The 27,341-nt window shown below is 40.4% G+C and overlaps 1 protein-coding gene across 8 annotated transcripts; it reads left to right on the top strand.

Annotated features, from left to right (window-relative positions):
* Window positions 1–22: 22 nt before the first annotated feature.
* Window positions 23–22,388, top strand: SEC22C (SEC22 homolog C, vesicle trafficking protein). 8 transcript variants are annotated; one of them, XM_056336568.1, is made up of 9 exons: window positions 1,412–2,343; window positions 5,068–5,165; window positions 5,312–5,365; window positions 5,976–6,185; window positions 8,353–8,516; window positions 10,270–10,473; window positions 16,138–16,256; window positions 16,878–16,943; window positions 18,659–22,388. In XM_056336568.1, exons 4-9 carry the CDS (start codon window positions 6,004–6,006, stop codon window positions 18,857–18,859), a joined length of 936 nt encoding a protein of 311 aa, XP_056192543.1. In that variant the 5' UTR covers window positions 1,412–2,343; window positions 5,068–5,165; window positions 5,312–5,365; window positions 5,976–6,003; the 3' UTR covers window positions 18,860–22,388. The 8 variants fall into 8 exon arrangements, with proteins under 8 accessions (XP_056192541.1, XP_056192549.1, XP_056192548.1 ...); XM_056336566.1 differs by lacking the exons at window positions 1,412–2,343; window positions 5,068–5,165 and adding an exon at window positions 23–95; XM_056336574.1 differs by lacking the exons at window positions 1,412–2,343; window positions 5,068–5,165; window positions 18,659–22,388 and adding exons at window positions 23–95; window positions 18,472–18,652.
* The last annotated feature ends 4,953 nt before the right edge of the window (window positions 22,389–27,341 follow it).

The raw sequence follows: 27,341 nt of genomic DNA, 5'->3' as shown, positions 1-27,341 counted from the left end.
TCTCTGTGGGCGGAAGGGGGCGGGCTGGGGGGGGTGTTGTGGTGCCGCCGCCGTTCGGTGGGAGAGGTCCGGAGCCGCGGCGAGGGGCGGGGAAGGTGAGTGGTGCAGGGGGCCTGGGGGCGGCTCCCCCCTTCTTCCTCCTCCGTCCCCTTCTGGGTCCCCGCGGGCGGGGCGGGGCTGAGCTGCGCCGCTCCGCGGTGCGTGTGTTGTGCTTGAGGGGGTGTGAGGGAAGGGGTGGGCCCTGAGGGGGGGAGCAGGGGTAATGTGGGCCCTGCGGGGGTGAGGGGTGAGGGGTGGGCCCCGAGGGTGTGGGGACCTCTGGCAGGGAAGTAAGGTTTGGGGTGCTGGAGGGGCGTGTGGGGAGGTGGTGAAGGGGAGTTAAGGGCTTTGGGTGTGTGTGGGGATGGGGTGGGGGTGAGCCGAGGTGGGCTCAAGATCTTGCCCTGTGTAGGATTTGGGGGTTCCTTGGAGCGCTTGAGGGGTGTAGGGGGAGGAGGACTTGGGACTGTGACGAGGGCTTGTGTTATGCCGGGGATGTCTGGAGGTGGGCTGGGATAATGTGAGGGTTTGGGACCTGTGGGATGGGAGTAAGATTTGGGAGTGTCTGGATGCTTGAGAGGTGTATGGGGAGACTTTTCAGTGGGAACGAGTGCCCTGATGAGGGGGGCAGCTTTCAAGGTGTCTGAGTTTATTGAAGAGTGTGGGAAGGGGGTACTTTTTGGGGGTTTTGGGAATCTTAATGTGGGGGAGAAGAGCAGTGAATAGAGTTTAGTTATGTATAAGGGGGTGAGTGGAACAGGATGGATGTGGGAAGGGTCCTTAATTTTGTGGGCTGGTCAAGGTACAGAGATGAGCTGCTGGGTGTTAGGAGACTTAAGGATACAGGTTGGGGGGGGGGGGTGTATTTGGGAGCAGATAGGATTGCTGATATTTCTGAGAGGTTAATGTAGGGGGAGAGCTTCAGAACCTTACAGAGTTTTTATGGTGCAGTGTGGGCAAGGATGAGGACAACTGTCCTTTGAGCCAGTGCAGTTCATGGGGGACCTGGGTGTTGGAGTTTGAGTTTTGTGTAACACGTGTTATTTCTGGTAATTCATAGGGGTGTGTGTAAACAGGAGATTTGTGATGGTAAGAGTTTTCTACATGCTTCCCTTTGGGGACAAGAATAAAACCTGTAGGATTTATAGCAACTTACAGGCTCTTGATATCCACAAATACTGTTTTAAAAGTTGAGATAGCATCATGCTTTCAAATTGCTTTTATTCACTGCTGTATCTGGAGAGTGGCTCCTGTTGCCCTGGAGGTCTGTGATATCTGTAGCTCGGGTAGTGCTGCTGTGAGCATCGAGGGAGAGCAATTGGGAAGAAGCAGATGGATGCTGTTACCTTAGAAGGTGGGAAGTTTAACAGCATTTCAGCTCTCCTTTTTTTATAAATGTGAGAAGAGCATAAAATCCACTTCGTGATCCTGCAGAGAAGTAGTAATTCTCCCTTATGAACCATGTCTCAGTTCCTTTGCTTGTTGGTTGAGACTGATACCAGCACTTGAACTGCAGCTCTGTTAAATGTATTGTGTTTGATGGAGTCAATCGGAATCTCTTTTGTGTTCTGGCATCCCACCTGTAGCTGTCTGTGACTCCCTCTGAAGCTTACCCACTAGAGGAAAGGTGCATTAGATGCAGTGGTTATGATCATGTGTCAAGCTGTCACGTGTCCAAAGAAACTTCACAGATTGCTTCAAGAGCTTCCTGGACTATGGTAACATTCACTAAAGCTTTTGCCCTTCCTTCAGCAGGAAGATTAGAAATTGAGAAAATAGTTAAGTTGTTGGGTTTGAAGCTGGCCTGTATGCCACCTGTAGAAAGAAGGGAAATGTGACTCTGAACAGGGAGAGAAGATGAATACTTGAGAGAGATCCTGGTAACAAGACATTCCTTGTTAGTGTTATGCCATTCTTAGATGGAAACTTTCTGCTTTTGATGGTTAGATAAAATAATTTCTTAAACAACAGTATTTCTGAAATAATTCCCCTCATGAACTATGTACTGGTTGGCATTTTCATAGTCTTTTGAGTAGATTGTTTTCATAGTACAGATAATGAAGTAGGAGTTTGCCTAGCATTCAGAGAGGTGTGGCGCTTGAGACTTGGGTGTGATCTTATATGGAGGAGCTTGTGTAAGTATAGTAAAGCATAAGATTAAGGCTGCTTTAATAATTCCTGCGTAGTTGCTGGAGGGTGTTGGCCGCTACTTAGGAAGCGAGGGATGGAGGAACTGCGCTTTGGGTAGCTTCTTAGAGGCCTACTGTGGGAATACCGTGAAGACTCTTGTTTGTTGTAAGACTTGTAAATATGTCCTGTTCATGAGAGTGTTACACTAAACAGTTTTCTGAAGTGTTGTTGGTTGTACAGGTGATTCAAATAATGAAAAAAGCAGGTTTTGTTTACTTCAGTCATAAATTATAACATGTTTTTCTGAAACAGTTACACAAAACATTCCTCAAGGTTTTGCCTGCTTTGTGCCAGTAAAATAGCTGGCCTGACATGATGTTATTAATTCTGAATACAGTAAGATTTGATATCTGCTTAATCAAAAGGCAAGTACATTGTCAAAGTTCGGGACCAGGTTCAAAGGCCTGCCACGTAAAGTCAGTTGCAGATACTTTGGGCTGCTAATCATGTACAGATAGAGACTGGAGGAGGAAAGGGTAGGTCAGTCAAATAGTAAGATCATAGATTTACTTGGTTATGTGCACACCTTGATCAGTCCAGTAAGTTGTGATAGTAAGTGTTTACTTAACATGTGGCATGGCAAAACTGGCTTGCAAGTAATTAAAGTTTCAAGGGAAGTGACAGTAGTAACTGTTATTTGCCATGGGCACAAAACACCTTCTGATATGCAAGTAAGAAGAGGCTTGGGGAAAAGTAAAAAGAAAACCTCATTGAGGTACAGTGCCAGAGTAGGCGTGCGGGGGGAATGTGGAAAAGGAAAGGAGAAAGCTGGGTGAATCTGAGTGGTAGGTGGTTGGTGACAGGAGTTCCATAGGGGACAGGTGAACCAGCTGCATGAATTTACTTTTAGGCTTTGCCCTCTTCCATGGGGTGATGTTGGCTCTCACCTCTTTTAGCTAAACCTGTGCTACATTGCAAATAAACCCCCAAATTATGAAAAGCTTGTGTATTTTTTTTTTTCAGCTCCTCAGAAGTCTTTACAGGTACTGTTCTGAAATCTCATACTTTTTTCCTGTGTTGGGGGGTAGGGTGTTACCTATGCAAACAGTCCTTTAGACCATGTCAATGGGAGCTCTATAAGAAGCAGAACCAGTGCATGTATTTCTGGTTGTTTTGCCCTGTGGTTGTGCTCACTTGCTTTCTGTTAAGATTTGAGCCACTGCACCAGCCTTTCCCTCTGTTGGGGATGTAACTTTCTTTTATACACGCTTGCCTTTTTTTCACAAAACCAAAAGGCATGTAAGATACCTATTCCACTAGCACTTGCAGCTTGTCTGGGTAAGCCTCATTTCATTTCCGTAGGCAGCAAACCTAGAAATTCGCAGGCAGGTAGATTTGAAAAAAAATAAATCAAGCCTTTTGGATGAATACAGCAGTGATAGTCTGGTAGTACGTTACAGCAGGTGTATTCTCCAAAGAAGGAGCATTGACTCATTTCTGCAGTCAAGTCTGGCATTCAATTTGGAAGTCTGCCTGATGATGACTGATACCAGATCTTTCACAGGAGAACAGACAATCCCTCTGATGGGCAGGTGGTATTTAGTGAAAGCCTTATACCCTGAAGCGTGAAGGTTTGTATGTCTTGGGAAGTTGTATACCTTTCTATATGCAGCTGGTTAACTATCGGTGATGTTATCCCTAGTGATGACTATATACATATTTGTTTTTTTAATCTTAAGCTCCTGCTATTAATGGCATAGTGAATTGGATAATTTCGTAGGCCAAATACATTTTAGAAAGCATCTTTGGTTTCTAAGTTTAGTGCCTTTCTATTGTCCTGGTCAAATTCTGGCTGTTTCTGAAAGGTAAATGAGAGCTCAATACATATTGCCTCTGTGGTGTTTGTCAAGTTGGATATTTTGGAGTTATGCCAACCATTGACCATAAAACTGTGCTGTTCTGAGCAACTGTACTTACCAGTTGACTGTGTTAATGTTTCTGAGTTGGCAGTTTCCTTTTTTTGTTTTCATTTCACTTCTATGTTAAAGTTTAAGCAGCTTTCTGGGCTGTTTCTTTCATGTCTGCTGGCACAACACATGGAAGATTGATATGATGTCTCAAGTAGACATGTAGTAATCTTGATTATTGTTGAAATGCTTTTTGATGCATGCGAAAATGAAGTTAGTGAGCTTAGTTTGATTTTGCCACTCAAATGACTGCTGGACAAGAAATGCGAGGTATAGTGGAAGAAAACCCTAACATCTAATTCTTCTTTAATCTCCATTTAAAAAGTTCAAAATAGCATTTTTCAAGTGATGTGTAATCTTCTGTGGTTTTAATTTGCTTTTCTAGGGAAACAAATTATGTAGAATTATGCTTTCTGTGAATTCCTCTGACAATTGTTAGTTGCTTTAACATGCTGGCAAATTGCAGCCACCTTTCATAGAGGGATAGTTCCTATAGCTAAGTGGAAATGATTCCTGTGGAGCAGAAATGAGACCCTGTTAGTGCTGCTTCTGTGTAAGAACTCAACCTTTATCAGACATTAAAACAGCTCTACTGGCAGGAGAGTTTATGAATGCCTGAATTAGAAAAGGCTTTGCTCTTTTACTTTCTTAGACAGGAAAAACACTTGATGATGAGACACGTTTCAAAGAAACTTTGAGCATCATAATGAATTCTTTGATACAGGGCTGTTTAAAGCAGTCATTCCCTCTATCAAAAGTTTGGATTCACAGTGTGATTTCATTTTTTGTTTGTTTGTTTTTCTAATGCTTCACTTTTATAGTTTGCCTGAAGCAGAGTAAATGCCTGTTTTTCTTTTCTTTTTTCTTTTTCCCCTTGACTTGTTTATAATAATCACTTAAAGTCTGCTGATGTAGAGCTGTTCTTTTACAGGAAGCTAGGATAACTTAAAAACAATGATCGGGGCATCAGAAATATTTTGGGTATCATTTCATAGTGTCTTTGGATGCATCTAGGAATTGATACATTGGGTAAGCAAATGAGTTGGTTTTTTCCTTGAGGCAAAATACTTTCTAGGATATGTTTACCCACTGCATGGGAGATGTGACATTGTAAATATGTGTGTGTATATATATGTCATTAGTTTTCTAAAATGTTTATTGTGGTTGTCTTTCAGAGAATATGTGAGCTGCTGCATTAGTCTTCTAACATCTTGCTCTGGATACTCATGGTATGTCTGAGGGACAGATCTCTTGTGTGTTTTGAATGTACTGGGTAAATCCCAGTAATAACTTTTCACAGGAGGTTGTGACCTGTTAAAGAGTAAGAAGTCAAGTGAGGGCAACTTTTGTTCTGTATTTAGTCCTAGTTGATTCTGTATAAAGAGCCTGACAGGCTGTAGCCTAAAATTTATTTTTGTATTTGTGTGTTATGCTAGCAAATCAGGTAACTGCAACACTAATGCAGCTATTTGTAACACTAGTGAAGATGTGTTGTGTCAGTGGGAGTTAGCCAGTTTCCATAAATACCTTTAAGAACTTTACTCAGCACTTCTGATGCTTGAGGTAGAGCAGAAGGAGGGAAAATAGGGATATTTGTAGGTACATAATTCCTCTGTCAAATCCCCTGCCTCCCCTTTTTGTCTGAGAGGGACAAAAAATGGACGCAGCCATGACCTTTGAGAACAGTTTGATTGCATTCGATGACTGTGGAGTTACAAGGGGTACTTGTTCAACAGCAGTGGTGAATAAACTCTACCCTTGATATATTTCTGGCTAGCGTATTGGATTGTAACTAACTGATATCACATCCATTAACCTAACTTAATATTCCATTTTCAGGTTGTCCTCATGTGTGCTCCAGTGGAGAATGTCCATGATCTTCTTTGCCTGTGTGGTGCGGGTGAGGGATGGACTTCCCCTCTCAGCCTCCACAGATTTTCATTTCAACCAAGGCTTTCTGGAATGCAGAAAGAGATTAAAGGCGTTATCCTCAATTCTGGCGCAGTATCCAAGTCGAGGCACAGCAAAAGGACGTGACCTTAGCATACAGTAAGTCCCTGCTTTTCTTTGGTTGATTTTTTTTACTTTAGTTCTTGAAATTATTGTCCTGGGTTGAATTTCAGGAATATTATGTAGTGCCTAACTGCAATCTGAAATCCCACCGTGCATGTCTAGATTGTAACATCCAAGTATTTTGAAACCTTATTTCTCTGTATCGCAGCCATGCAGCTCCTACTTGGTTTGGTAAGCATATGTTAAAACCTACTTATTTTAGTTTTCATTTTTTGTAGTGAATGTTTTCTGCTCGATGGGCAGTATGTGTTACTATTAGCAGTTGGGTTATCTTGGACTTCTACAAATACCTTCTAAGACAACATCTTAGTGCTTAGGAATTAGTTTAGTCTAAACCCCAAACCCTTTTCTTCAGAGATGGTCAAGTGTTGCTGATACCTTCGCTCAGGCCCCTACAGTTCTGATTCCAGCTTGCAGAGAACTGCCCTGACTCTGTCCTACGTGCTGCCCACTCCGTTTTCTGAATACCAGCCGGGTTCAAGTCTCCAGAAGCTCTCTGGCTGCTGGGTGTATCTTGAGGCAGCCTGAAGCATACTGACAATAGCCAGTATGGAGAAATAGTAAATCTTTGCTTTTCTTTATTGGAGAAGGATTTGCTAGTCTTTATTTTAAGAAATTAAGGTTTCTTTCAGAGATGAGAATTTTAATTTACTATTAATTTTTAATTTAGTTCTAAAAACGAATTTTAGCTCGTGATTGTGTTTCTGGTTAGTGAATTTAAGAAAACATAAAGTGACTCTGAGGTAAAACTAAGCATCCCTTTTTTGGGACTGGTTGGAGAAAGAAGGTACATGAACTTACACTGTATGGGTTGGAAAATCAGAGATCAGCATTTTAATTCCTTTTCTTTCAAAGCGAACTTGTGCCCTTGAATGCTAATATGTTCTGCTGCTTTTAATCTTCTGTAGTGTCTCCAGCAGTAGCTATGCATCTGGCTCTGAAATGAGAAGAGTGCAAACAGATACATGGCAAAAGGGCTATAAATTATTGACAACTGGGAAGAGGTAGTTTTACGCAGGCATGGTGTTGATTCTTAGCTGTGAGCTGGGGACAAAAGGAATTCAGGGAATCTACCCAGTGTGACTAAGCTGTCGTAGAGCTAATCAAAATAATACATCCCGAGTACATAGCAAAATGAGTAAATGAAATGTGATAAAGTAGAAACCGTAAGTCTTTCTGTGTGAAAGGGGTGAAATATGTAAACAGTAAAAAAGGGAGAAAAGACAGAGAGGTAGTAATTGTTCAGCTTCAAAACTGATTTTATACTGAATTATTGTTAACAGATGTCTAAACTGTAAATGAAGGTTTCCTCGGTCTTCTTTGAGATATAGCTAAACTTCCACAATCCTCACCATAATTAGAGATGTGTAACTATCTACATTATGAGTGCTGCCACCTGAACGGGGTGCCCTGACTGCCATGTTATTTAATGAAGCCTAGATGAGAGTCATTTCTCTCAACCTTAAGTACACGCTGACATTTTGGTCAGGTGAATCCCCTGTTAAGTTTCCTGGAAGATTTTTGGCCATCTGTAAGTGGAAACTTCTGCGTAAATATGGCTTCAGTGTTAGAGGGACTGCTTTTGGAGTAGAGTTTTTATTGTGCTGTTTGATACAAGCTCACCTTTGTTACAGATGACTTGGCAGTAACAGTGTTTGAATATCTTGGTTTGTGCAAGTTAGTTACTATATCTTCCTGTTAATATGAAGTTGTCATATTCAAGGGGAGCAAAGGAGTACATCTGCTTGCTTCATGTGAACAAGCTTGCTTGTTTTCACTTGTGTTTGTGGAAGGCCACAATGTTTTCTTTGAAAATCTTGCCTGTGATGTTTTCAGTCCATCTCATTTGTTATTGACATGATTTAAAGCCAGCCTGGGAAATTGGTGTCCTCAAGTTTTACTGATGTAGCAATTTAAAATCTGTATTACGATCTTTAGTATGCTAAGGTGTACTGAATAAGTTAAGAATAAGCGGTAGATCTACAAGAGCTACAGCACTATTACAGCAGTGTGAACAATGTATTTTTTGCAGTCTGTACATTATGTTTTGACAGAAAGTACAGTTTACCTCTGGTGTCCACATGCCTCTTACCTTTTAATGTTGATGTTTGGTTTGCTTTTTTTCTTTTTTTTTCTTTTTCAGTTTCCTTTCTTCGGGGGATATTGCCTGCATGGCAATCTGTTCCAGCAATTTCTCAACCATCATGGCATTTTGCTTTCTGGAAGAGCTTCAGTGGGAATTTGCTGCTTCCTATGATACAACAAGCATCAGTTTAGCTTCCAGACCATATGCTTTTCTTGAATTCGGTTTGTAACTGTTCTCTAATAGTAAGAATTCTGTGTCTGCTGCTGTTAGGACGTTAAACAGTGTCTCCTGGCCTGGTCATAACAATGAATCTGTGTGTGTGCCTTTGTATGCATGTGTAGGAGGAGGGGGAGATCTTGTAAGCGCCTTAAACTATTAGACTGTTGGTTTTGCAGTTCCTGAGTGCCCCTCTAATAGATGAACAAAATGTGGTGATTAATAAACAAGCACAGAAGAAAAAGAAATCCACATCTCAGACACTTTCTAACTTAATTACAAAAATCTGACAAGTGGAGACAGATGGGTACAGGAAAAAGGGGAGACAGAATAGATTGTTATGGACAGCTTTACTTCTGGAATGACTTAAATTCACATAATACTTCATAATCATGCCTAGTGTTTCTTTTTTAACCTGATATAAATGGTTTTCTTGCAAAGTAGCAGCTGCTCTGCTGAACCTCACAACGCTGAAAACAACAATTCCCTTGCAGTGAGAAACTTTTCTGGGGAAGGATAAGATATTGCAGTGGGTTAGCACACTTCTATTCAGATTTTGGTAATAGTGTTAAGTTTGTGCTTAAAAGATTGAGAATCCACAAGGAAAGCATACTCTACAGCCATTTGTATTTTGGGTGGATTCCTTGCAGGGCACATTCCAGGCACGATGTAATTTTATACTGAGATCCAAACTACCCCTTTTTATTAAACTATTTTGGTTTTGGTTGATTGATTTTTTTTTTTTAATTATTTTTTATTCTTTCCTGTGTTTGGATCCAAGATGCACTTTATCCTTAAGATCTTAGCCTTTTGTGTGGTAGTTACAGGTAATTATAGCAGGCTGACTTAAGGTAAAATAGAGGATTTTTCACTAAGGAATACTTATGATGCTGTATGTTCTAGCACAGCGTACAGTCCTTCTCTGTGGTCTCAAAACTCATGCTTGAGCTATTACATATGTATCATATCCAGTAGTAGCTGTAGTCAACCTATGCAAGGCTTCTGACATATCTTAAAGATATGGATTTTACTTACAGGATATCTTAGCAAAATAAATGCTTCTGCATTTTATGTCCCTAAGTGTTTGAAATGGCTTGACTTTGCCAATATCTTCGCACAATTAAATAGGAATTATCAGTATCCATGGTGAGGTACTTCAGCTCTGGAGGTGTGAGCAATACGTAGTCAGCCAAATTCTCTCCTTAGTCTCAGTGCAACTCCTGTCAAACCAGCAGCCACATTTGTGGAAAGGCATTTGCTTGCCAATAGTATTAAATTTAAAGTGTGAGAGATGAAGCAGGGTGATCTGTATGTAGGTCTGCGGCTTGGACATTGGTGGAATCACTGTGGAATTGCCTCTGCCAGTCAGAGTTGCTTCATGACTCAACTATAGGTTGAATTAATTTATCTCTGTGCTGGAAAAAATGTAATCCTTGACATTGTTAAAACACAATGTGGAATTGCTTCTTGTGGTAGTTCATAGGAAGTGCCCTGGAATGTGAAAGCTCATGTTCAGTCCACTGGCAGGCAGGATGTTGAGATTTAAAGTATACAGAAGGGAGTGGGTATGTTTGTAAAATACCTAGGAGAGGTATTTTTGTTCCCTAACCAGTGGTGGAATTTTATATGTGTAACTAATAAGAAAAGAAGGAAGAAATGAAAAACAATCAAAAAAAGAATGCCATGACTGGATTAATAATTACTTGAAGCACTTAACTTTTGCAGAGCTAATTGAATCATGTTTTTATATTGTTTTAGATAATGTTATTCAGAAAGTGAAATGCCATTTTAACTGTGCAAGTGGCTCTCAAATGAAGGCCAACTGGGAGAAGATTGAGGAGGAGCTGAAGTTCCAGCCCCCGGTTCAGCTGAAACTGGAGGATACAGAATTGATGAATGGGATAACTAATGGTGGGCATGCAGGCGTTCATGTGGAGGTTGGTAAGTTACTACTATGCACAGGTGACAGTACTTCCTGAACCTAACTTTGCAAACAACAGAAAAATGTGTAATAGCAATGGTTCACTTTGTACTGAGGAATATATATATGTCTATCTATATCTCGTGTATGAAACCCAAGGAAGAAAAGTCTGCCTTTTGATCATAGTAAACAGCATATGATCTTTACGTGGTAGCAGGTGTGCATCAGGGCCTTTAAGGACTTGTGGTAGTGTCTTTTTTTTCCCAGCTGTAAATCAGTTCTCAATATGGACAATTGGTTGTAACTGGCCTTGGCATTTCCCATGTTCAATTCTCCTGCTCTTAAAGTAGTTGTTTGCTAAATTTTCTATGACTGAAGAAGCTCAACTAATTGCTTGTTGTGAATAGAAGATACGTAATTGCAGTCTGAATGGATTGCTTTGGCCTTGAGGAAAGAAAAGATAAGAATATAACCAGAGGGTAAAATTCTTATTCCCAGACTGTCTGTCTTGAGTTGTTCTCCCCTCTTTGCTTTCTTCTTTTACCTTATTCTTTGTAACTTAATGCATTTGACTAAAATTCCTGAAAAGAATATGTATATCTGTATAAACAATACATAGAGGCTTGACAAGGGACCTTTTGTGATGAATACCAACATTTTACCTGCTTTTAGAATTACTAACCTCTACTTATTTATGGTAAAATTGGTATCTTCGTATTTGTGTTTCAGTTGCATAGTCAAAGTCCTGCCTACTTCCTCTACAAAAAGGAATCGTAGAATCATAGAATCATTTAGGTTGAAAAAGACTTTTAAGTTCATCAAGTTTAACCGCAAACCTAACACTGCCAAGTCCATCACTAAACCATGTCCTTATTTTAATCCTATTAGCATGGTGGTTTAAATGCAGCTGGAGCGCCATGAGCTTGTATTTCCTCTTTTCTTTGTTGTTTTTAACTTATGAAACACTAATAAAATTAACTTCTAGTTGCTCAGTCTTATTGTTTCTGATCGATGAGCTGGAATCTAGTTTGACATAGGTATTTTAAGTTAAAATATAGAAGGGCAGTGGCCAGGAGGAAGGAAAAATAGAATTGAAAACATTCTGTTTGCCAGTCAAATTTGTGAGGGCTCATCAGAACTGTGCTTGAAGGTTAAATATTTTCATGATATGACAGGGCTTAGAAATTCTTCGCACTAGTGTGAACAGTTTCAGTGCCAGTAAACATTTGCAAGCTAGTTTGTGTCCACAGATCAGAAATACATTTTCAGTTCGCCTATATTCTTAATTGCTTTCTTTTACTTTCCATCTGGCTTTGTATTTTTGGCTGTTCTTTCTGGTCTAACCCAAATTCTCTTACAGATTGTTCTGCTGTTATTTTAAGGATCATGTTTATGATCATCTGTTTCCCTCAGCTGGAGTCAGCTTTCCTGGCTTATGTCTCTCTCCTCTCATTGTTACCTACCAGCTGAATCCCGCTTTGCTGCTTTAAGTTTAGCTGTGTGGACAGTGTTTGTTTGCATAATAATGTTATTTATATTATGGCTTTGCTATACAGGAGACTTTCTGAGCATAAATTAAAGTGTTGTGGTTGGAGGAGAGCAGAATTTAATTGTGTCCCTGTTCTATAGTAAAGATAGATCAATCAATGGATTGATCAAAACATCAGCCTCCTTACATGATTGTAGCTGGTTCCTGTCGTCTTGAGCTGTGTGATCACATCCCCTGGCTCTTCATTTTAGTGTGAAAGGAGTCTGAAAAGTCAGAGCAGTTTTGTCCTTGTTAGTATATATGGGGACAAGAGCTTTTTTTTTCTTTGCGTTTTTTTTTATTCTTCTCTTTGTTCCTTCCTTTTGTTAACTAAACCTAGCTCAATTCTTGCTAGAAAGACACTAGCATTGTATCCTTGATCAACATCTATACAACCTCAGCTGTTGTTGCAAAAGGCTCACCTTGTGTGTCGATAGGGGCACAGCTTATAGAGCTCTGGAGGACGGTGGGCTATGTATACAAAAAAAATGTGAAGTGTAAGTAGCTTTCTGTGAAGAGAGAGAGTTTTCACTTCAAAAGTGGCTCTGTGAAGTAGAACGACTTGTGCTATTCGTCTAGTGACCATGCTGTTAAATTATGCAGCTTTGTGCTCCCCTTGATGAACATTCTTAGTCTTTTGTCGGGACACGGGGAGTCCTTTTTAAGGTGTTTTTTGAAGATGTCTCACATCTCTGTCTTTTGTGTGCTTTATTTTATTTTAAAATGTTTGAGTTTGGCTTCAGTTTTCACTCCTGGTGCTGTCTTTATCTGGAGCTTTGAGTATGTGACTCATTGTCAAACTCTTGTTGTGCTATGCCTTGAAGAGACAGAATGGAGTGTGGTACAGGCATTCATGTCAGTCTCCGGTTAAATAGCCAGAGGCCTCTGCTCAGAAAATCATCGGCAAAAGTTTAATTTCCTTCATTCTGTGAGGGTGTTTTCACAGAATTGTTCTGTACATGTTGAAACCTGCAGATGCATTTTTCCTGGGTGCTAGGTAATCGACAGTCCCCGGCACATCTTCTGTATGGTTCTTGTACTCTGAAGAGCCCAACTTTTCTACTTGAAGTGTCAAATCAATTTGAACCCAATTAGTATTTAATTGTGCCTGTGCAAAATTGTGCTTTCTTGGAATACAAGTGCTTGTACTGTGTTGTTCCCTTATTTAGTGTAATATGTAATTCCAGTATAAAATTCTGTTTATAAAAATATGATTGAATTCACACAAGGAAGTATAATAATTTTTCCCTAGCAACAACTATCTTGCTTGTTCTATGAAATTTCAGTTTGTAAATTAAACCTCAGAATGATATAGCAGAAATGAAGCTCTACAGTAATTTAAAGATGTGTTTTCACAGAATCTGATCCCTGAGCAACTGGATATTGTAATCTCCCCTGCATCTGTGACAGCAATTCTTTTTATCCGACTGGACAAAAAATAAGTAGCTTTTACATAATATTCTATGCTGCAGAAACTGTATTTTGAGACTTACATTGTTCTTCCCTGGGCATTGGGAACTCTCAACATGTATAGTTTGCAGGATCCTGTACAGTGAGTGACACTTGGGCTTCATAATTGTTTGAGAGAGACTGTGCCTCTGAAGTAAACCTTAGAAACTGAGGAAGGAGAAGCAGTAGTTTTCATTAGGAAATTTCCGTGAGAGCGATGTAGCTGCAATATTATTTAATTTATCAAAAATAATAGGAAACTGAAGACTCGGGTCAGTGAATGAACAAACATCCTGGTACAGCTTCTGTTCAGTGCGCTCTTTGGACCTGAAATGTCTCTGTATAGCAAAAAAGCAAAATTGCCTTTGAATGATAGGGTTACTTTGCACCATTTATTTATGTGAGCATGTTTATGACGATAATATATAGTAATGGTATATAATGTGACATATATCAAATGGAATTAGTATGGTTCCTTTTTGTAGTGCTTTGGAGATGAAATTATGGATGTCTGAATGCATGCCAGACTAATTAATTGCATAGACACTTACAAAAGATGCTTTATATTCCTATATTAATTTGGCACAAAACTTTTTTACGTCCATCTATCAAAGTCCCTCTTGAAGGAGAAGACACCAGTGTTTTCCTACTCTAAACCATGCAGTACTGCAATATTTAAGCTGTTATTGTTTCATCTGTCACTGAAACGAAGGCAGAGATTATGTCTGCTATGTTGCATAGTTTATCTACAGTAGTCAGGAGCTGACTACATCTGGACAGGGAGACTTCTTGAGGGCTCTTTCATTCTCTCCTCTATCTTATGGATGTTGGTGCAGGAGAGGACCTGAATTTTGTATCTGAGCTGCAAATTACCTTTCTTACTGTTCTACTGACAAGTAATGCACAGGCAAGGATGAAATGTAGGTGAGTATCTAGGTGTGGTATCTGTTGTTGGGCTAGCTAGGGGAAAAAAAATTAGGTGAACTTTTTAGACAACCAAAACCCTGAATTAGAAGCAGCAGATTCCAAAGTTAAATACATATTTATAATAATTACTTTGACCTTAATTACGTATGGATCAATTAGATCATCCTGAAGAAACGGTGTTTGGGGGTGTGGGTGTTAAGTAGTAGTAGTAGTAGTGAAGAAGGTGGGAAAGGAAGGAGACAGGTAATTCACTACCTGTGAAACATGGTGACTGGATACCAAGCAAAAATGAATTCCAAATCAAATATAAGAATAAATGCAGATCATTATGTTACAATATAATAAAGGAAAATAGCATGCAATACAATAAAAGGAAACAATGCTAGTTATTATGCACAGTATGATAAAAGAGCAATAGGAGTGAAGCATCAGATCATTACTGCAAAATATAACAGAGACTAAGAAAAGGAGATGTAACTAATTACCACCTTAACATCACCCAGCCCCACATTGTGGCTGGGAAGCCCCACTGCAGCCAGTGCCAGGAGTCTCTCTAACTGGGAAAATTCCCACACAGTGCGTCCACCTGTAGGTGAGGCTTCTGGCCCAGTCCTGGAGCTTGCCTGCCTTTATACTCAGATACACACCTTGTGTGTGTAAGCCTTTAAGTTTGGGCTAACTGCAGTCGTGCACTATCTCATGATTTGTAAGGTTTCACACACACACCAGGGACCTTGGCCAATAACCCAGGCACAGTGGAGTTACTGTTGTGACACAGCTGCACACAGTGTTTATTGTCTGGATGGCCCTGCTCACATCTTGCATGTTTGGGGGCTCAGGACAAACACCACCTGCTCATTAAAGTTGTCCTTGAGCTCCCTGAACTCCCTGTCCAAGTTAAAGGATCCCTAATTAGAGACAAAGACTTTTTCATAAGCAGTAGTCAACTGAATACATTTTCACCACACATGGGCAGGGTGAGAGAAAGGGAATTGCAATGCACTGTAAAATGTGGCTCAAAGGCCAAAACCTACAGCATCCAGTCTATTTCCTAGGCCCTGGTTTTGACCATGTTTTGTCAGTATGAGGTGCAGAGGTAAGATGAGCAGTGCTGTGACAGACGTTTCCCTGCTGTGACTGGGTACTATCGTCCTGACAGCTCCTAGAACAACTATTCTAGCAGCAGAGCATCAAAGACCTTGACTCCTACAGCTGTATTCTGGCAGCTGCTTGATTAGGGCACCAAATGCTGTGTGGAAACTATGCAGGTGAAAATCGCTGTATACCAGACTGAGCCCTCAAACTGTCAGTGGGAAAAACCCCCATAATTACCAGTTGAGGAAGAGATGAATTGCTGTCTTGCTTTTATGGGTGTCAGAAATCTAAGCTCTTTCCCAGACCTTTGGGTGCTTAAAGCCTCTGGCTTTTCTACTGACCTGTGACGAGTGCTAAGTACGCTAATCTGCTGTAATAAACAGTTGAGAAATATCTGCGTGCACCATAATAAAGACATTAAGGTCAGATAGCTTAAGAACAAATTTGGTTGCTTAATCTGTTTAAAAAATATTCCAGAGCTCTTGCTGATCTATAGATGTCTGAAGAACTGAACAGTGTAATGCAGCAACAAAGTTTTTTTCTATTCGTAACTGGTCTTCTCTGGAGCAAGCATGAAAGTTTTGAAAATGTTTAAAACCTGCACAAGCTAATTTGAGTTCTTTTAGTATAAAAAGATTCAAAATAATAGTACAAACTTTGACTGATGCCTTTTTTTTTTTCTCTCTCTTTTTTTTTTTTTTAAAAGTCCCTACTTACAGAATGCAGCGTGTGACTCCCCTGGGGATTCTGTCGCTTGTTCTGAACATCATGTGTGGAGCTTTGAATCTCATTCGAGGAGTTCACCTAGCAGAGTATTCATTTCAGGTAACCTTGATTGAATTGAAACCTGTAAATGGGTCAAAGGGAGAGAGTTATTTGGGTAAACAGATTAAGGGTGGCTATTCTGCTTCTTAGTAGAGCATACATCTTTCCACAAGAAGTGTTTTGTTTGTCCAGGGAACATACAATTTATTGCTTACCTGCTAGATCTCATGTGGTTTGTTGTATATTGCAGCACATTGCATTTTATTCTTTTCTAGGGAGATTAAAGCTTGGAGAAATATTTGACTCTTGCCAGGCTGGCTGTTTTTTTGTTTGGGGTTGTTTTTTTTTTCATTCTTGTAATTTGTTCTAGCTGCTTATTTTTTTTAAACAAATGTAAAACTGTAAACAACTTTTAAAAAGGGAAGATTGGGGGGGGGGGGGGGCGGGAAGTGTCCTGATTGTATGGTGGCATGGTTTTATTTAGTGGGAATTGTCACATAAGTCTCAGTTCTTGGTATCTTATTCAATGATACTGATCTTGCTGCTTAACACTGTTACAGTCAATCGACATAAACTAGGATGAGAGGTACTTGATGAACTATAGTGTTCTAAAATATCAAGCAGCGCTTGCCAAAAACTGTAGCTGATTTAGTTGTCTGTCACTTCTTTTAATCCAAACAGGAGGACCATGAAGGAATTGGAAATGTGATAGCTTTTTTTCTACCTTTTCTAGCCTGTGTTTTTCAGGTATGTTAACTGTAAATAAAATGCTTTCTGATTATTTTTAAATTATAGTATACAAGACAAAATAATTTTTAGCTAAGCAGAGGAAGACTTTAGTTTTTAATGTCCTGCCTAGGCGATTTCACTAAGGTATTCCAGTGCAGTGGCACAAATACAGTTAAAGGCAGAATTTGACCCTTGGCAAATTGCAGTTGTGAGCTTTTCAATGTTTTCATGTTTTGACATGCCAAGTGGGCCTGAGTGTGATTAAAAATGTGGTATCCCAAAGATGGTTTGTTTCCCTAAGGGATAGATACGATGTGTTTCTGACAGTGGTAGACTTAGTGGTGGGCTTTTGCAGCATAACCACCTTGAAAGCCTAAGCAAATATAGGATAGCAATATTATTGAAAATGTTCAAATGTACATTAAAAATTACTTTTAATTCTTAAGACAAATGTGGTTTGTGGCCTCTGTAGATTTTTTTTTTCTAATGGATTATTTTTTCTGATTCTTGAAAGGTTCTTTAAATGCCTTAAACGGTGGTCCACAACCTTCAACTTGAGGGCAATATATTGTTTGCAAAATCTTCAGGTTTTAGCCTGTTATTGCAGGAAGCTGCTGTAGTTGGGTTACAAATTGACAGAAGGACAATGTGTATCTGTTGCAGATACACAAGGGCACAAAGGATGATTGACAGTAGCTGTGGCTTAATATTGCTGCATTTGGCTAAGGGTTTGGGGACGACTATCTGAAGACTTCTGTTTATCTATGGTATTTAAAACTTGCAGAGAGGCTATTTATTGTACTGTAATAGATACAATTTAGTATCTTTCAGCCTTCTTACACCTCTGTGCATGGCAGAGCTTTAAGATGGAGATACTAATTTGGATCTAAATATTTGATGCAAGTCATTCTTCAGAAGGAAATGCTCTGTCCTGCTTTTTTCCAGTTAGTACCTGAAGCTAGGAAAGCTAAATAAAGAAGAGTTCTCTCTTATCCTTTTGATCTATAGCAGTCATCTTCACAAAATGCTTATGCATAAATTGAGCTCAAATGTAGAAGTGCTTTCTACATGCTGATCTCTACTTGTGTCATCAGCACAGTTGGAAACTGTGACCTTAAGTGAGAAAGCATGATCTGTTAATGCCTGAGTTACTTTTTTAACTCTTCTGCCAGCACTTTGAGGTTTTTAGTTTTCTCCTGTAAGGGTTGTTGCTCTTCGCACATGCTTAGTGAATGGGTTCCACCTGTTCTTGAATTTAAAAAGAAAAGGAGCCCGAAACCCCAGCTAAACCTGTTAACAGAAATGATGGTCTTTCTATCAGGTTAAGTCTAGAGATTTAAGTCCTTTGTTTATCCCAACACGAATATGGCAGAAGCAGGTTTGGGTTTGCAGTTTTCCTGCTTCTGAGCCTTTGTCTTGCAAAAAACATAGGTAGTTTCTGAAGGCTGGCTCAGCTTTCGTACTCCTTTTAGTTCAGGCTGAGATGGGCAGGAGGGACACCAGTTGTGCTGACAGACTTCTTTTGATATCTGTGCTTACCCCGTAGGGTCTGGGTTGAGGCCACCACTCTGGCTGTTCTTGGAGGACCTTTCCACGAAGCTTTGAGCTTCTTAGTGATCACTGCATTGTCAGGCACATCTAAGCAGGATGGATTTGCCAGCAGTTCCCAGCTATGTTTCTTGTCCTTATGTACATAGTTTAATGCTAACACTGTCTCTCTGGTCCTTTTGTAGTGTTACTTGTACCTCTTCTACAGCTCGGCAAGGAAGGTGAAGACGTTTGTACTCTTTTTCTCTGTTTGTTTATGCAACATATACTTGTACGGATTACGGAACTTCTGGCAAATAACCTTTCACGTAGGAGTGGCAACTCTTTCTTCTTATCAGATACTGACAAGGCAACTTATGGAGAAACAGCCTGACTGCGGAGTATGAAAAAGACTTTGGGTTTGCTACTCTATTTTTAAAATTTCTTTTGTATTAAACTGGCCAAAAATAGCTTGGAGTATTTTTAAAGGTGCGTGGCAATGGTTATTGCAAGGATGATATTTCAAAGCAACTTGAAATAAAGTAGGATACTGTAATCATGTCAAACGTACAGTGAGGAATGTAACTGTATTTAACATGGCATGTGGTAATTGTGCATGGTAGATCTTGGCAGGTGTCATCAACAGATGGAGGTTCTTCTTACCATAAACAGGCTTTTGCTCCTTGACTAATAACACCTAGACAGCATTTTGCCATTTCTCTTACTGGCTTTGTGAACAGTTTGGCAGGTCAATGTCTTGCCCTGCCAGTGCTTCTGAAAATACTAAAATTGTGTAGTAAAATGAAGATAAAGTGGTGGGTAACATTTTTGTCTATAGAACTTGTTAAGCATTAAGATTCTTGGTAAATGTAAGTAAAGGAGTTATTTGCCATAATTAGATGAGTTCAATATCAGTGGGGAAAAATTGTTAGGATGAGTTTCAGGGTAATTTTTCTAGGTTTGGAAGAAAAGGAAAAGGCTGTGGCTCTTTTAAAAACCATAAAGACTATAAGTATCTCCTGGCTAAACAGAGCATTGTAGTTAAGTATATGCTTATTGGTTAATTGCAAATATGCTTGGGGCAGCATAAAATAAACCAAGTGAATGTAAGCGATCTTTCAGCTCAAGTGGCCTTTATTTCCTTTAAGGTCACTCTTAGTATAAGGGTAATTCCATGTTTGCTTGGTCTGTACAGATGATAAATCTTCCAAGCCTGGTTATGACAGGCCACTGACTCCTTCACCTTTTTTAAAAAAATGTATAGCTCGTGAGTAGAAAGCCATTTCCAGTAATGGAAAGTAAGAGCAGGTTCTCTTTATTACATAAAACACCTTTAGTTAATGGTGTTCAGTTCTTACACTAAGATGAATTTGAGTGTGCACTTTTGAATATAGTACTTAAGAGCTGAAATTCTTAACCTCTGCTGCACTGGGTATTCTTGTATGTAATGTATTGAGATGCATATGGGCATTTTAGAACATATATGAATAATTTAGGCTGTGTAAAAAAGGTAAAAAAAAAAAAAAAAAGCATAGCATTTTGATGCAGCTGTCCTTGAAGGGTTGTAGAGATTCAAATTGAGAAGATGTAGAGAACTGTAGGTGTGTTATTGTGGAAGTATGGTCCTAGATTTTCTTTTATTTTTTCTTAGGAATCTGTTTTCTGGTTACCCCATTTTTTCCACCAGACATTTCTTACCAAAGATTTGTTTTCCTCTCACATAGTCTTTACCTCTGGTGGTTGCAAAGAGATTAATGTGATGCAGAGTTGTCTTCCTGAGTTTGCAGAAACACTTAACAAAATTACTTTCTTGCATCTCAGTGAATTTTCTTGAAATCTCATGATGCCAAACGCGACTATCAGTGGACTACTAGAGCAGAAACCTGTGGTGCTGCACCTTGGAAGCACCTGTGTAATGCAGCTGACTGCAACAATGGCATTGATAGGCAGCCTGTTACAGCCTGAACCGTTTCTGGGACATCAAGAGACTTGGTGCCAGAGCTTTTTCCAGTAGTAAAATGTAGGTATTTCTTTTCCATCACATATTAGCACATTTACTATAACAGTAACATAATGAAATCTCTTAAACTGTGAGGGATAATTTAGTAGGAATGATGGAAGAATATTGTAGCCAGCCAGTTAAGAGAACAGCTGGAGCCGTGTGCCATAAGGGAATACTCTTCTGTTATAAGGGAGTGGATTAAAGTTGTTTGTCTGTCATCACCACGGTTTTCTGCCAGAGTGTATGTGGAGAAATGAAGCCAGAATTCAACCACTGTCCTTAAGACACCCAGATGATCCCACAGACATGGGGTTTTAGTACTCACAAGCTTTAAGCTTTCATGCTGTTCAGTCCCAGTTTTACTTGGTAAGATACTCTTGGAGACTGCAGGGAACTAAGCCACAAGTTTGGATTACAAGTTTAAAAAAATAAATCTGAAAAAAGGATACCCCCAAATATCTGATACTAGATACTTAACGCAACTTAGCACTTCATTGAGGGTACTGGATTTGATGACAGATTGTGTTTTCCAGGAGCATAAGCCTGCTGGGTTTCTGTGGGGAATCATCCTTTGGGGAAAGGATGAAGCATTTTGTACTACAGATAGACAAAACTTTGTGAAAAGGACCTCAGTGATAAGACCCAACTCCCTGCTCCTACCTTTTTAGCCTCAATGTGGCTAAAGAATCCAAAAGAGCTGTACTGTTGCCCTGTAGTCTTGGATAAAGCTAGCCTGCTATAGCTTAAGGCACGCAGGGCATTTACAACTTGGGGCATAGGGCCAGTGAGCCATTATCTGCTTTCTATTCCTTATCCTTGGACTGAGCTGACTGGAAGCAACTCTAATGTTTCTGATGCTTCCTGAGCATCTGAGTGTTTGCTTTATCATAAAACAAATACATCCCCGTGCCAGGTGATATTAGCAACAGCTTTGCAATAAGAGTGGTAGAACAAAGTGTTTTGATAGCTTGTGTAATTAACATGGAGTGGATAAAGATGAAATTCAGCTTTTGTTTAATATTTTCTTTTTCCTGAAGATGTTGCAGTAAAATCAAATGAAACCAGTTGGTTCAGTTCTGCCTTCATGTAAGTGTTGTTTTGCTTTGTGGGTTAGATGGAGGATGCAACTAGATCTTTTCTACTAAACAAATGAAGCTCTGGTTTGCTGTTAGTCTTAATCCCTTTGCAGCCTTTTTTTTCCTTTTTCTCCCCTGTAATATGTATTAACCGTATTAAGGAATCTATGTGGATTAATATGCACGTGTTAGTATCAGTGCACTTTGTAGGTTTGGATTATGATTCCAGGATGAGGCAGAGCACGCATAGTTTGATATATTTTTATTTTTTAATGTTAGTATTTAGAATGGCTCCTATATCTGTATGATATTTATAAAGGTAAACATTTTCTTCTGCTGAAACAGCAAGAGGAATAGAATAGTTTACATTTATCTCAGTGCTTTAAGATTTAATAAAAAAGAATGACTTGCAGTTTGAGTACATGAAATCTGACTCATAATGTGGGATTATGCCTGTATCGAATCAAATCCCCAAACAGGAATCCATCCCTTTTTGTTCGACTTTAAACTGTTTAATGTAGTTTGAATTGCATCTTCTTAATTCTGTCAGTTTTCAAGATAATTCTTTTGGAAACTCTTTCCCTCACTCAGCAGCTCAGTGCAAGAAAATTGGCAAAGAATAGATTTCATTAATTTAAAGATTTGTGGTGCTTAGTCACTTTATGAAGCTGATAATTTCCGTGGATTTTCTTTTTTTCATTCTCCCAAAGACCTGTTAAGTCTGTAGAAGGTGGGCTGGTACCTTTTTAGACATTTTTGCACTGTATTAATAATTGAACCTGTGTAAATGTGTATAAAATCATTTTGCATGTATAGATATATATGTACATATATCTAATAAATGGCTTTTTTTTTAAATGCTTGTCTTCATTTATAGTTTGGAAATAGCTGATTATATTAGAAAAAAGGTTGATCAGCCATTTCATTTTTGTGTGCATCTTTAGTATTTCATGTGGCAGTGTTAAAAATATTTTTAAAATAAGCTCATCTCTTCCACAAAGAATTTCAAAATCAGAGTGATTTCAAATGCTGTTGTACTGCATCCTGGATTGTATGTGGTCTTTTACAGAGAGAAATAGCTATATGAACTCGGGGTGGCTTTCTTTGAGAGTGTGCGCTTTCTGATACCCAATCCACCTGAGTGCACACTGCCTTTTTTTGTTCAGGGGGAATTAGGTAGGATTTTTATTCTGTCATCTACACACTGAAAAGCGACTGATTCCCTAATTGAACTATATAATTACAGTTATACATATGTATATAGAAACTTGCTTATCCAAACAACAGATTGCAGTAGGCTGTGATATAATATCTATAGCTTTAACAGTCTTCCTCTTTACTTTCAGAAACCCAGTAATAGAGGCTTTTCCTGCAAAATTTGCATTTTGAAGTGTTGGAAGTATGTGAAATAAGATGTAACACTGTCCTGTAGGTCCTTTTCCAGCTGCCTGGCAGTCAGTAATGGGGATTTTGCAGGTTGCTGTTAGATTTTTATCCTAGTCTCTTAATAGAACTAGGCCTACTAGTTAGTCCTACTGGTCAGTTCCTACTGAGCTTGTGGAATTTTTTTTGGCCAGTTTCAGCCACCTTTGATAAAAGGCTCTGAAGACACTGATTCATTAAGCTTTATAGAAGTGAATGGCTTGATGCGACAGAAGATTCAGGTTTCTCACTGTCTGGATGTGATGGGCTCAGGTATCAGCAAATGTGCTTCAGGAGAGTGATGCTTTGAATAGCAGGACTCAGAGGACCCTGCGTAATCAGGAACCAAAGAGTTGGGTAAAAATCAAAAAGCTGGAGAAAGTCAGACTTGTGGAACTACTGGTTTCATCCCATTTTTCTGCTCCCTGGTCCTCCACAAGAATGGTAACTAGATACCTGTAACATAAGCAAAACATGGTGGGTAAAGGGCTGGATTCTTCCACTGGTTTCCAACGTGTAAAAAGTGATATCTTTTCTAATCTCTGAGGCTTATTCGATATCAAGAAGGCAGTTGTGGGTAAAGCGGATCTGGGAGAAATGCAAATTCTTTAGCACTATTCTATTTTAAATATATATCTCACTCTTTGCCTTGACTTGGCGTTTTAGCCTTGGAGCTTGCTCAGCTGCTGGCTTGTGACACGGAAATGTCAGCAGTAGGTTTGAGATAGTTACAGTGCTGCAGCACTCATTGCCATGCTGAAAAGAGAAAGAGAGAAGCCTCGGTGTGCTCCTGTAATGAGGAAAGAGGCAGAACAGTAGGTTGTGCAGTCAGTAAGTGGTAATAAGCAAAAGCTGATAGCAGGGGAGGGAGGAGAGAGCCTTATTCCTCTGAACTGCTCTGCCCTTTGAAATCTAGGTGCTATTTTTGTTCTGTAAATAAATGATTGCTCAAAGTGTGTTTCTTCTCAAGATGCCGATAGAGAAGAACAGCAGCCTTTCCTGTTTTTTTCTGAGGTGAGGGGAGAAAGCAATTATAACTCCCTTTCTCTTTTGAAGATGCTGATAAAAGGAGGTAGGAGGATCAGAGGGTCCCTGTGCCAAAAAAACAACTCCTAAGGTGATAGCAATACATGTTTTTATTTTAAAAACAAAGTAACTCAAGTTCTGCTGTGTGCTGACTTTCAAATGTGACCTAATTGCATGTAAAAACTGTTTGGGGGGGGGGGAAGGAAACAGTGGCCACAAGAAAGAGCAGCTCTGTCTTCAAATGTGTTACCTCCTCGTGCTGCTGGCTAGCTCAGCTCTCTGTTCAAGTGTGCGCAAGCCACTTTTGGAGCAAGCTCAAAAACAGGGGTAGGCAGGAGGTGGGGACCAGCTGAACAGTCTCTTTCAAGCAGTGTTTGCTTTTAAAAGGGGTCAACTGCCTGCTTTTGCCTCAGTTGTGAGGTGCCTCTGCTGAGGATGCAGGCTGAAGGGGTCAGAGGCTTTATTTCACACCTGTTGGCTTTTACAGATACCTTCTGGTTGTCTGTAAATAAATCTCTACTTCAGGTCTGACCTTTTGGAGAACATTTTGGAAAGAAGCAATACCATGTCAGCAGAAAACAAAGGTGTGTTTGAGCTCCCCAGGGTGTGGGCGTGTGGAGATTAATCCTCTTCCCCTTGGACTTTCTTTTCCAAAAGGCTTAACAAAGTGATATTTTTAAATTTGACCAATTGCTGTGCACTGTTTTCCATCTAAAGTTGTTCTGGCAAAACCTAAGACCTTGAAGAGGAAGTGAATAGTATCTACATTTCCCCATGCTGCAAATGTGTGTAGTATCATGCAATTGTATTCATGACGGCCTTCAGGAAGGGCTGTTGAGAACCTGTTAACATCGGTGCGTGGGCAGGCAGATAAAAGGTACTATTCCTTCCTTTGGGCCTAGCCACCACCAGATATGGTAGCAGCTTTTTTGCCAAATTATGGCAGTGAATAAGAGCATGAGCTCAAGCTCATGCATGTCATAGATGGGCTTAAGCTAATTTTTAATCAGGCAGATGCAGCTAAAAGCAGAGGTGTCTCCCCATTCCTGATGCTGCAGGTCTTTCCCTTGAGTCATTTTTACTAGCCCTTGGAAGGCTGAATCAGGCTGCTTGGAAGAACTATTTAAAAAATAATTAAATGGTAACAAAGAACAAAGAGCCCTTAAAAGTCTCTGCTTTCTGTTCCCACTTAAAGTGCATGATGAGCAAAACACAGAAGCTTATAAAATTCCCTTTGGTTGAATAAATAAATGTTGTTCAATATAAGAACGATAAGAAAGGCTTGAAATAATGACCATTAAAATGTAAAGCACCAGTCAGTATAGCATGACATATGGCTGCAGAGGGCTGAGATTTACTCTTTCATTATGCAAGGAAAGACATTAACATACAAAATCCCTTATTTCATGGGCTCTTTTAGGGAAACACTAAAAAGCAATTATGTGGAAAGTTCAGCTCTGAAATACATTAGTGCCCATCGGTATGCACCACACAAAACAAACGAGGCCGTCTCTTGTGAGGTGCAACCTCCTCTTACCTGCTGTGGCCTTGAGTGAGAGCTAAGGGCACGGACCTTCTGGCATGATTGGCCCTGAACTATTTAAATTTCCCTGCTGCATGAGGCCAAAAGCCCCAAGTCAAGCTGCAGCGAAGGTGCCAAGCATGCTAAATAAGCCTGGGCCTGACACGTCAGGCGTTCAGCAGCAGAACACCCTGGTTTAATGGGACACGGTTTGCCCTCGCCAAAGGGGAATAAATGCTCTGCTCAGATGTGGCAGCACAACTACAGCTTCTGAGCGTGGGTCTGGGTGGCAGGGATTGTGCTGGCGCTGCCTCACCCTGGGTTTTGCTGTCTTTGTGTATTAGGTGTGACCTGAATATACGTACAGCGTCAGGTTTCCCTGCAGGACAAGACAGAAGTTGGGCATCTGCTGCGAGCGTAGCCAGGGACTGGGACATCCTTCCAGCAGATGGGTCTCCTCTCAAGGTAGTTTCTTTAACCTGCACACAGTTTTCATTTAAGGCTCGAGAAACGTTCAGGTGACACAAAGCAGGGGTGCTTGATGCATCTCAAGAACTGGCAATGTAGTCAAGCTGGGTTGCTGGTTTGGACTCCCAAGCTAAAACCCCCGTGATGTGTCCCCATGTTGATACCAAAGCTTCTGCTTTGTGTCTAGCCCATACGTACCTAAGTCATAGTGTCACTTGCCTCCTCTTTCTCTGAAGTTTCTCACTGAGGCTAGTTGTCTGCGGATCTGGGGTTGGAAGGAGCAGGCGAGAAGCAGCAGTGCTTTGTGGTCTGGTGGTTAACAGACTAGACTGAGTAGGGAGAGGCCTTGCTGCTTCTGTGCCCAGGACTCATGTGTCCTTGGCTGTTCCCTACGCTCGTGCAGAATTTCCCAGTTCCCCCAAGCACGAGCAGGTAAATAGCAAGGACGATTTGTTTCAAACTTTTTTGTTTTAAATCCAGTATTCAGTGTTACTTCTTGAGCTCTCTGCTTCTCACTCTTGCAAGCACTGGGAGGCACCAGCGTACAAGGTAACGCTGTGTGCCAGGCTGGGACGTAAGCCAAGCAGCTGACTCGGGGAACCTGCCAGTTTTCTTACCTGCTTGTGTGAATGCTACGGTTCTCCCAGTAGATTTTGCTGTCGGATTCATGAAACGGAGATAAAATACCCTGGAGACAGTAGGAGGATCACTTCAGGGCTGCAAATCCACTTAGCTGGCTAGGCTGGAACCAATTTGTCAAAAGCAAAGTCACCACAGCTGCTTTTTTTGCCTTGCTAGTCTTTAAGGAGCAAAGCATCATTCTTTGTGCTAAATATTGGTGCTCCTGGTCTGAGCATCGGGGCTTTGTTCTCGGCCTGAGGGATTCAGGAAGGGACTGGAGGGTTTCTAAGAGAAGAAACCAGCAGCTTAATTAGCAAGGAGTCTGGAGGCATACCTGCATACATTTCTGGTACTTAATGCATCTGCAGGAGCTGCTTGGAAAGTTAAGTTAGATGGAAAGGGATTTTGAGGCAAAATCTTGTTTCCGAGACTCTGCTAATAAGCAGGCAAAGGATGCTGCCGCCCTTTACGGTGAAGAAGAGTGGGAAGGTGGGGTACCTGGAGAGCAGTGGGCAGCTTGAGGGGTGGTAGGGTAGAGGATGCATAGGGTCACTTCCAGGCAGGACCTCAGACCTTGCTGACTGTCCAGGGGTGTATCCCGTGAGCCAGCACTGGGCAGAGAGGCCTGAGCTGGAGCTGACTGAGGTCACCAGGCTGCTTCCAGTGACCAAACTGGGTTTAAGAGATGCTTTGCTGGTGCTGAAAGGGACCTTGCAGGATCTCATTAGTCCTTCCTCCTGCCCAGAAGCCTG

The sequence above is a fragment of the Falco biarmicus genome, chromosome 4 (assembly GCF_023638135.1).
Source record: "Falco biarmicus isolate bFalBia1 chromosome 4, bFalBia1.pri, whole genome shotgun sequence".
NCBI classification, from domain to species: domain Eukaryota; kingdom Metazoa; phylum Chordata; class Aves; order Falconiformes; family Falconidae; genus Falco; species Falco biarmicus.
This window is presented reverse-complemented; position numbering and strand designations above follow the sequence as displayed.